This window comes from Oryzias melastigma, linkage group LG22 (assembly GCF_002922805.2).
Source record: "Oryzias melastigma strain HK-1 linkage group LG22, ASM292280v2, whole genome shotgun sequence".
Classification (NCBI taxonomy): Eukaryota; Metazoa; Chordata; class Actinopteri; order Beloniformes; family Adrianichthyidae; genus Oryzias; species Oryzias melastigma.
The window spans coordinates 6,282,109-6,292,099 of record NC_050533.1 but is presented as its reverse complement, the minus strand read 5'-3'; the positions used below and the strand labels follow the sequence as shown (position 1 = coordinate 6,292,099).

General features: G+C 38.8%; 1 protein-coding gene across 1 annotated transcript in view; it reads left to right on the top strand.

Moving 5' to 3' along the window:
- Nucleotides 1-9,991, top strand: part of stag1a (stromal antigen 1a) — a 44,099-nt gene that overhangs the window by 26,791 nt on the left and 7,317 nt on the right. The window contains exons 2-22 of the mRNA XM_024270115.2: nucleotides 331-548; nucleotides 820-940; nucleotides 1,011-1,166; nucleotides 2,511-2,607; nucleotides 2,686-2,762; nucleotides 2,839-3,043; nucleotides 3,111-3,262; nucleotides 3,512-3,585; nucleotides 3,677-3,800; nucleotides 4,461-4,559; nucleotides 4,630-4,709; nucleotides 4,836-4,943; nucleotides 5,192-5,306; nucleotides 5,577-5,694; nucleotides 5,780-5,883; nucleotides 6,433-6,525; nucleotides 6,621-6,914; nucleotides 6,985-7,055; nucleotides 7,139-7,307; nucleotides 8,876-8,968; nucleotides 9,045-9,219. Of these exons, the coding sequence (XP_024125883.1) occupies nucleotides 520-548; nucleotides 820-940; nucleotides 1,011-1,166; nucleotides 2,511-2,607; nucleotides 2,686-2,762; nucleotides 2,839-3,043; nucleotides 3,111-3,262; nucleotides 3,512-3,585; nucleotides 3,677-3,800; nucleotides 4,461-4,559; nucleotides 4,630-4,709; nucleotides 4,836-4,943; nucleotides 5,192-5,306; nucleotides 5,577-5,694; nucleotides 5,780-5,883; nucleotides 6,433-6,525; nucleotides 6,621-6,914; nucleotides 6,985-7,055; nucleotides 7,139-7,307; nucleotides 8,876-8,968; nucleotides 9,045-9,219 (2,554 nt within the window). The 5' untranslated portion in view covers nucleotides 331-519. The remainder of the gene's footprint in view (nucleotides 1-330; nucleotides 549-819; nucleotides 941-1,010; nucleotides 1,167-2,510; nucleotides 2,608-2,685; nucleotides 2,763-2,838; nucleotides 3,044-3,110; nucleotides 3,263-3,511; nucleotides 3,586-3,676; nucleotides 3,801-4,460; nucleotides 4,560-4,629; nucleotides 4,710-4,835; nucleotides 4,944-5,191; nucleotides 5,307-5,576; nucleotides 5,695-5,779; nucleotides 5,884-6,432; nucleotides 6,526-6,620; nucleotides 6,915-6,984; nucleotides 7,056-7,138; nucleotides 7,308-8,875; nucleotides 8,969-9,044; nucleotides 9,220-9,991) is intronic.

Below are 9,991 nucleotides of genomic sequence, written 5' to 3'. Positions count from 1 at the left end.
TGCCGTCTTTGATATTAAACCTTATTTCCAAACCGTTTCCGTGAAGAAATCCTTCCCTCCCTCCTCATGCTGTAGTTACCAAATTGACCAGTTGGTGTCGCCCTTTCACCCTTTTTCACTTTTTCTCCTTCCACTACACTTTCTTTGCATTTTTTGCCAGTTATAAGTCACATTTATATCCAGTAACTAATTTTTCTTACCTGTTTAGTCAGTCATTTTCACAGCTCACATTTCGTCTTCGTTTCTGTATCTGTTGCTGCTGTAAATTTCCTGAAAGTACAGTTTAGTAAAACTTTCTTTTTCTTTCTGCTTCTTTTTTCCCTCTTCCAGGACCTGAAAAGAGTTAAGTGCCGGTGAGGTGAACACAGTTCACATCAGGGTCTTTCTTCCCGATCCCTCCAGACCTCCCTACCCCCCCCTCCCCTCAACCTGCCACCAGGTGCCTTCACCTCCACACCTGAAGTGTTCCCGTTCTTTAAGGCAGCAGTTTAAAGCCCCCCCCACCACCAACAAGGCAGGATGATCACCTCCGAGCTCCCCGTCCTACAGTAAGTCATCTACGTTCAGTCGCTTTAAAACAGCTATTTAGACCAGGAAACGGGGTGTGAAAGATTTTAAATTTGAAATATAATCGGTTTTGTATAAGTTTTGTCTCGCTTAATAATTCTTTTAAACGATTACCGTTTTTTAAGATGTTTGACAGTGTGGATGTTACTTAAATCAGTTTTTTTCCTCTTATGACCCCATTCTTTCCTTAAACTTGACTCACGCTGTGGATGAGCAGCAGCATCAAAGGCTGAACTGGTTCTGCTGTTTCAGGGACTCGTCCAATGAGTCTGGGGCTGCAGACGGCGTGGGCCTGAGCCTGAACATGAGCGAGATGGACGAGCCGGAGATGAAAGGAAAGAAAAAGAGAGGGAGGCCTGGAAAACAGCCAGTGGTACGAGCCCGGAGACATTGGCGGCGTTTGTTCCTTCAGTCGTTTAACTGTCGTTTTGTTCTGCTCTCAGACGTCCAACAAAAAGCCGCGCAAGTCGCCGACAGACAAAGTCATGGCGGTGCCAAGAGGGCGGGGCAAGGCGAACGGCGTGGCTCAACACAACGGGGACGGCGGAGACCCCGTCACTCTGTTTGAGGTGGTGAAACTGGGCAAGAGCGCCATGCAGGTAACGGCAGGAAACGTGTCAGAGGAGCACCTTTCAAAATAAAACTGTCATTTCGCCCTCAAAGTTACTTTTTTATTTTTCTTTTAGCCATATTTCATCATCAGAATAACAAAGGGTAGATTTTTTTTTGTAGTTTAAACGATTGAACTGTGGAAATATTGAATCATTGCATCCCTACTGTATACGTTAAAAAAGTGACAAACACACGTGTTGTGTTACTTTATACCACACTTAGAACGAGCCAACTGAAAGTTTAACTTCTTTGTCAACAAATTTGAATTTTTCTTCACGTTTTGTCACATATAAATCATATATCAAACCAAGACAAAGCTAAATCTAAATTTAATGGAATTGTTAGGGTTGTAGTGCTAACAAATATGACAAAAAGGTTTAAGTTAATGTAAACAAGAAATCTGTTTTTGTCCAAATATATTGCCCACATTTTGAGTAAAAAAGAATTAGCACTTGCAGTCAAACATAAAAATAAAAACTGTATTTGATTTTTTAAAAACACAGATTTTTAAAATGGTCTTTAATGCTCAGTAGTTAGTGACATTTTATCTTATTCGATTTTATTTTTACGTGTTTTCTTGTTTATCTTTTATGTATTTTTACTGCAGACTGCTTTTGTAATTTTATCCTGTTTTTTTTATTTTATTTGTAATTTTTTAAACGTTCCTCTTTCTTATATTGTGAAGCACTTTAGTATGCTGTAAGCAGTTGTAAAGTGCTATATAAATAAAGTTCATTCATTCATTCATTCATTTTTAAAATAAAGTTAGCCAAATTTTTTCTGACTAAATAAAAGCTTCAATTTGGTTTTAGAATTGGAACAAAAATACAGAATTTTCTTCATCTATATTTCAGAATGTAATTAATTTGGTCAATTTCTAAAGTTATGTTATATATAAGGCACAGTGAACTTTACAGTGGATTAAGAGACACAAAAAAGTCAGATAAGTTCATCTGTTAGTCAGACTTTATTAAGAAGAATAAATGTATTGATATAGAACTTTTACAGACAATCACCACAAAGTGCTTTACATGGTATTAAAAAAAGTTTAAATAAAGTACATGAACGGGGACCTCAAAAGTATTACTTAAACTTATTTAAACAGACTGAGAAATTGGTCTTAACTTTTGATAAGCACAGCCTTAAAACGTTTAATGATCATAAACTTGTGGAAACCCTGAGATTATAAGAAAAACTATCATTTTTTGGGGGAAAAAAATAAGACTTCATAGTTACACTAAGCAGAAATAGTAATTTGGACGTTCTTAGTGCCATCTTAAAAAAACCTTCATCACAGAATTGTTTTTCATCGTATCTCTACGTCTTTACAGTCTGTGGTGGACGACTGGATCGAGTCTTACAAACAGGACCGGGATTTGGCGCTGCTGGACCTCATCAATTTTTTCATCCAGTGCTCCGGCTGCAAAGGTGAGCAGACTCGTCCTCGTTTTAGATCCTCTGGTGATTTTCAGAGACGTAAATCTGAATGTGTTACTGTGTGACCAGGCACCGTGAGGATTGAAATGTTCAGGAACATGCAAAATGCAGAGATCATTCGTAAGATGACTGAGGAGTTTGATGAGGTAACCACCTGCGTGAAAAGTGCCGTAAACGTTGCGTGAGTTTGAGCCTCAAACGAGGTTTTGTTTTCGTCCACAGGACAGTGGGGATTACCCTCTGACCATGCCGGGCCCGATGTGGAAAAAGTTCCGCTACAACTTCTGCGAGTTCATCAGCGTTCTGATCCGGCAGTGTCAGTACAGCATCATATACGACGAGTACATGATGGACACGGTGATCTCCCTCCTCACCGGACTCTCCGACTCGCAAGTGCGAGCCTTCAGACACACCTCCACCCTCGCAGGTTTGTTCCGTCGGCCTTTTAGCGCTCGATCCGTCTGTTTGTGAGGCTCACGCGTGCGTCTGTGCAGCGATGAAGCTGATGACCGCCCTGGTGAACGTGGCGCTGAACCTCAGCATCCATCAGGACAACACGCAGAGGCAGTACGAGGCCGAGAGGAACAAGATGGTCGGGAAGCGGGCCAACGAGAAGCTGGAGCTGCTGCTGCAGAAGAGGAAAGAGGTCGGCTGCTGTTTGTTTAGTGGGGGAAACTCCATACAGATCAAATCTGATCAGAAAAAACAGATCTAATCTGTTTTTTCTGATCTCTAATTGGTCATTTTAACCATATAAATGTCAGAAATGAGGAATTATCACAGGATTATTAGGACTAAAATGTATTGTTAAAGCTTAAATTATCTTTCCAAAGTTTAGCTGAAAAATGGTTTGACCATCAGTGATTCATTTTTTTGACTTTTTGTTTCTGTGCAGCTTCAAGAGAACCAGGATGAAATAGAGAACATGATGAACTCCATCTTCAAGGGCATCTTTGTGCATCGCTACAGGTGAACTTCTGCATCTAGTTCTGTTACAAGTTTTTATGTTTATGTCAGAAAACTCATTTGTTTTTGTCTTTTTTTTTTTTTTTTTCCTCAGAGATGCAATCGCGGAGATCCGAGCCATCTGCATCGAGGAGATCGGCGTGTGGATGAAGATGTACAGCGACGCCTTCCTCAACGACAGTTACCTGAAATACGTCGGCTGGACGTTACACGATCGGGTGAATAATCCAAAATCAATTGATTTTTAACCAAATCCATGAATATAGTTGATTTTTAAAGTCCCTCTCCAATGGAAATCCTGTTTTTTGAGTTTTTAAAATGCATGTGTGGAATTTTTCTTATGAAAAAGAACAAATGTCAAAAGAAATCGATTTGTTTTTGCATTTCCGAGTATTTCTCCTTTTAACAGAGTGCAGTTGTAAAGAATTGTAAATCAATGAAAAAGCCACGCCCCCTCAGAGGAGATTTTGGAAACGGAGGCTTCAGATCAACACGAAAAATGGCTTTTTAAGACATTTAGGTTGTGGGATTTTGATAAAAAATACTTCATAATCATAAGGAAAACTCTACTGAGAACGTTTTTTCTTTTAAATTGTCATGGGGGACTTGAAGCAATTTTGGGTCTTATTTTAAAGAATTTTAGTTCTTTTTTAGAGTAAAAATTCTACCTTTGTTCAATTTAAGTTAAAGTTTGTGTTCTTAACTAAATAAAAATATAATTCTATATTAATGAAATCAAGTTATTTTTAAAATAAATTTAGTTTTTGAACTGAAATCAATTCGATTTAATAGTTTATCCGAATATTTGTAACTTGATCTTAATCACATCTTTTATTGTTTTCTTTTTGTTCTTTTTTTTAATTTGTTTAATTTTTTAGCAAGGAGAGGTTCGTCTGAAGTGTCTGAAAGCTCTGCAGAACCTCTACACAAACCGAGAGCTGTTTCCAAAGCTGGAGCTGTTCACCAACCGCTTCAAGGTGAAGTCTCCCCGAAGTTCTTCCTCTCTTCTTTTGATTTTATTTTGTTTAATCATTTTTGTGTTTTCAGGACCGTATTGTGTCGATGACGTTGGATAAAGAGTACGACGTCGCCGTGGAGGCCATCAGGCTGGTTACACTCATCCTGCAGTGAGTCGATCAGATTTACCTGTAAATGAAAGACATTCTGTGATTCCCTGTGATGAGTTTGACGGACAGATGTTTTGCCTGCAGGGTTTTGATGAGATAATAACCTGCTGTGATGATTCTCTGCAGGGGCAGTGAAGATGCTCTGTCCAATGAAGACTGTGAGAACGTCTACCACCTGGTTTACTCCGCCCACCGGCCTGTGGCCGTGGCGGCCGGGGAGTTTCTACACAGGAAGTGAGTCTCTTTATTTGAAAATAAGTCTAATAAAAAGATACGAATAAGTATTGGGGTAATAATTACTTTCACTTCTTGGAAAATATCGAACAAATAATGAAATGTTGTTATTTAACAAAATAAAAGCACGTCTTTGAAAGAGGTTTGATCAGATTCTTCTGCTTTACATAGAAATATCTTAATTTTACAGCTTTTTCACACTTATTTGTGACTTATGAATCTTTTATTTTTGTTTTTTCTGCCAACAGATTGTTCAGTCGCCACGACCCGCAGGCAGAAGAAGCTCTGGCCAAACGTCGAGGGAGGAGCAGTCCCAACGGGAATCTCATCCGCATGCTGGTGCTCTTCTTCTTGGAGAGTGAGGTAAACAAAACAGATATGAATGCAGCCTTTTCTAGATGTTAATGTACCTAAACGTCAATGATAACATGCAATCACTACAAATTCACATATTTTTTTTAATATAAAGAAAATTATTTTTCAGTTAATTTTTTATGTGTAATTCTTCAATTATTTTGTATGATTTACTTTTTACTGTTTGATCTTCTTATCGTAAAGGTTCATGTATGTTTTTTGTAAGAATTAATTGAGCTTTTAATGGGTTTTCCTCCACGATTTCATGTTTTTCTGCAGCTTCACGAACACGCAGCGTACCTGGTCGACTCGTTGTGGGAGAGTTCTCAAGAGCTGCTGAAAGACTGGGAATGCATGACGGAGCTTCTGCTGGAGGAGCCGGTGCAAGGAGAAGAGAGTAAGGCCGGAAGTTTTTGATCAAAAGTCTTCGCTCTTCGTTTTCGTTCCTGGTGGATCTGAGTCCCCGTTGTCTGCCTCTGCAGTGTTGTCCGATCGGCAGGAGAGCGCGCTGATAGAGCTGACGGTGTGCACCATCCGGCAGGCAGCAGAGGCGCACCCGCCCGTCGGCAGAGGCACCGGCAAACGGGTGAGTCACAGGCACAAAAATATGTCGTTCATTAATCAATCGGGATGTTTACATCGCCTCCGTAAAAATCTGCGTCTGACGTCCGTCCCTCTGCAGGATTCTATTTCCAGTCCGTCAATGTGACAATTTCATAGAAAAAAAGGTGGAAAAATAGGAAACAGGTCCAGGTGTCAAAATAAAAAAAATTCTGTTGTACTTTCTAAAAAATATATATATATAAAATGTTATATTTAAGGTGACATGAAAGTCCACATTAAATCCCCCTCCAATGAAAATCTTGTTTCACAATCAATCACGTGATCGGCCCTGATTTCCAATCACGTGATCGGTTCGGGACATCCCAAATGAAAACTGTTAAATTGTGTTTTTTGTGACATTTCTAGAATTTCTATAACTTTTTGCGCATATATGTAATGGAAACACAGCTAGTATAAATCCGGCGTAACTCTTTTCTTAATCTAAGAGAATAAATGTGAGATTCTCACTAAAAGTAAAAGCAGAAATTGCTTTATTTTAATTTATTTCCTAATTTTCTCTCTGCTTGTTTAGGTGCTGACAGCAAAAGAGAGGAAGACTCAGATAGACGATAAAAACAAACTGACGGAGCATTTCATCATGGCTCTGCCCATGCTGCTATCCAAGGTAAGGACTGACCAATCGAGTTCCTTCCATGTCGGTTTGATGAAATGTGAACCAGCTCCTTCAGAATCAATATTATCGGATCGGTTTAACCTCAGTACCAGGCAGACGCCGAAAAGGTGGCCAACCTGCTGCAGATCCCGCAGTTCTTCGACCTGGACGTGTACAGCGCCGGGCGCATGGAGAAGCACCTGGACGCCTTGTTGAAGCAGATCCGCCTGGTGGTGGAGAAGCACATCGAGACGGACGTGCTGGAGGCGTGCAGTAAGACCTACAGCATCCTGTGCTCCGAGGAGTACACCATCATGAACCGCGTGGACATCGCTCGCTCGCAGCTGATCGACGAGATGACCGATCGGTTCGCTCACTCCATGGAGGAGCTGCTGCAGGAGGTGCGGGGGAATCTTCTCTCCCGTCTTTACAGAAGAAAGCAGGACTCTTTATGTTATTGTTGTTCTGCAGGGCGAAGAGGCAGACGACGACGACATCTACAACGTCTTGTCCACTCTTAAACGACTCACAGCTTTCCACAAGTATTATTTCTTTTTATTCTTTTAGAATTCCAGATAAAATCCACTTCAGATCTACAAAGTTCTTCTTTCTTTTTCCTCTCCAGCGCCCACGATTTGACCCGATGGGATCTGTTTGGAAACTGCTACAGACTGCTGAAGGCGGGCATCGAGCAGGGCTCCATGCCGGAGCAGATCGCCGTGCAGGCCCTGCAGTGCTCCCACTACTCCATCCTCTGGCAGCTGGTCAAGATCACCGAGGGGGTTCCCAGCAAGGTGCTTAAGCCCCCTTTAGAGTCCGACATTCACCCGTTTGATTATCCGTCTGAAGCTGACAATGATCTATAGAAAGTCCATAGAAATCAAAACTAGAGTTGTGTATCTCAACACATGGTGCACAAATCAGTACATAAAAGGTTTAATCAACGTTAACTGAAATGGATACAGTCTAGATCAGGGTGGGCACGCTTTTTGACTCGCAAAAGGGTCTAAACATTGACACAAAGGCTGAACCAGGAGTAAATTTGTGGAGCATTTTCTCTTAAGAGAAAGAAATAAAAAGCAAACGCTTTAATTTTTAGGAAAATTGATATATATATTTATATTTTAAAACAGAATATTTTTAAGTTTTTATTTCAAAACTGTGGCTTTTATTCGTATTTAAAGCCAATTGCACCGATGGGTTGAAGTCCCAGAAAAAACACAAACTTAGAGGAAGGCTGCAATCATGTGGTGATCGGAAAAATGAACATTCTACTTGAAAATTACACATGAACATAAAAAAATAACAAATTTTTCAAAACTACATGAATTCAGGATAATTTTGATCTTAAACAAATGTCAGACACCAGGATTACAAGAAAAACAATATCATTTATTCCAGTTTATTGGGCCAGATATATTATATTATATTTTTTTCCTATTGGCCCTAATTATTTTAAGTAACAAAAAACGTAAAGACATAAAAACATAAAAAAAAACAATCATTTTTAGACTGTTTTGTTCCTTGTAATAAAACAAGTCAAATGAATTCATTCAAGTATTGTATTCAGTGGTGTTACCACACATTTAACATGCGTCTCTCTGTGGTTCACCTTCAGCCAATTATAATCGACCTCGGTAGAAGCAAGCTTCTGATTGGACGTTTCTTTGCTTGCATCACATGTACATGAAAAGGTAAAAAAACGGTAGAGACTAGGGGTGTAAGAAAATATCGATTCAGTGAAATATCCTGATACTTTATTTACTTGTATTGATTTAAAATACTGCTAAAGCAATATTTAGTTAATTATTTATTAGCAAACATGTAGTTCAGTATTACTTTTGTTTTTCACTTAAATATTTCCTAAATTACCAAAAGAAAAGTACCATGAATTAGTTTATGAGTTACTTAATGTTCTCATCGTTAAATAACGCGTAATTTACTGTTACTTACGTGAAAATTTGTGTTAATATTCAGATCATAATTTAAAAAAAAAATAGTGAAATATTGTCCTGCGATTTATCAGGATACGTATCGCAATATGTATCGTATCGCCACACGAAGTAGAGACACAACAGGAAGAGAAACTGACAAAGTTTGCCAAAAACTGATTATCCACTCACTGTAGATTTATAATTCATTGACAATTTTCATTTTTTATACATTTTTACAAACACAATTCTGTTCTTATTTGTGGTTTTCAGTTTATTCTCCTGTTAATCTCAGCACTACATCGACTTTTTAAATGTATTTCATTAAATCCCTCCTAAAAACTGATGTAGTTTGATCTAAACTCGCCAAATAAAGGTTGTTTCTGACATTTTGTCCATTTTTGACTCTTTTTTTGTGCGTTTGTGTGCAGGACGACCTGGTGGCTCTCAGGAGAGTTGTCAAGTCCTTCCTGGCGGTGTGTCAGCAGTGTCTGTCCAACGTCAACACTCCAGTTAAAGAACAGGTTAGAAACGCCTATCAGATTCCCTGTTATCCTGAGGGGGCGGGGCCTTATGATGTCATCCCTTCATGTCTCTCAGGCGTTCATGCTGCTCTGTGACCTGCTGATGATCTTCAGTCATCAGCTGGTGTCGGGCGGCAGGGAGGGCCTGCAGCCGCTGGTGTTCAACCCGGACAACACTCTGCAGAACGAGCTGCTGAACTTTGTTCTGGACCACGTCTTCATCGACCAGGACGACGAGAGCCAGAGCATGGGTGAGAGGAACTGTGACTTCCTGTTCTTCAAACAAACCTGTCGTCCCGAGGCTGAAGTTGGTATTTTGATTTTTTTTTTTTTACGTTTCTGGTTTCAAGAGAATCTATTTTTTTATTTTTTTAAGTTTAAACATGTAGTCTAAAAAATGTTACTTAAAATAAATATTCAATGAACCAAAGTTGTATATTTGCAGATTATGTTTCTGATTTTTTTTAAAGGCAACATTACAGTCTTTTTCATAGAAATGTCATATTTAACAATCATAACTCAATCCAGACTAAGATTATGTTTCAAGGCAAAAAGATTAAGATAATCCTATTTCGTTTTTTGATTAAATCTTGATTCATAGTATATTTCTCTTCAACACAAAGGAGTATTTTCAGTTTCTTACCAGATTTCTGCCAAATTTTGCTTAAATATCAGTTTTAATATGTTTCTTTAAATCAGAAACAATCTTATTTTTTTTTATCTTTATTCTCTGTAAGATATTTTTTGTCGGTTTAAACTGAGACTTTGTGTTGGACTCATTCAAAAATGGAGGCGAACAACCGGACGTCGACTTCAGCCTCGTTTGACTTTTAAGGTGTGACGGATATATGAAGAAAAATAAAATAATAAAACTGATATTTTCTAATTATAAAAACAAAAAAGGAAGGCAACTTTAATATCACTCTAGGTGTAACATTAGAGAATCAGTTGCTGCATATTTTACCGTCTGAATATTTCCTGGTTTTGTCTTTAAATTGCAGATTCACAGACTTTTACTGATTT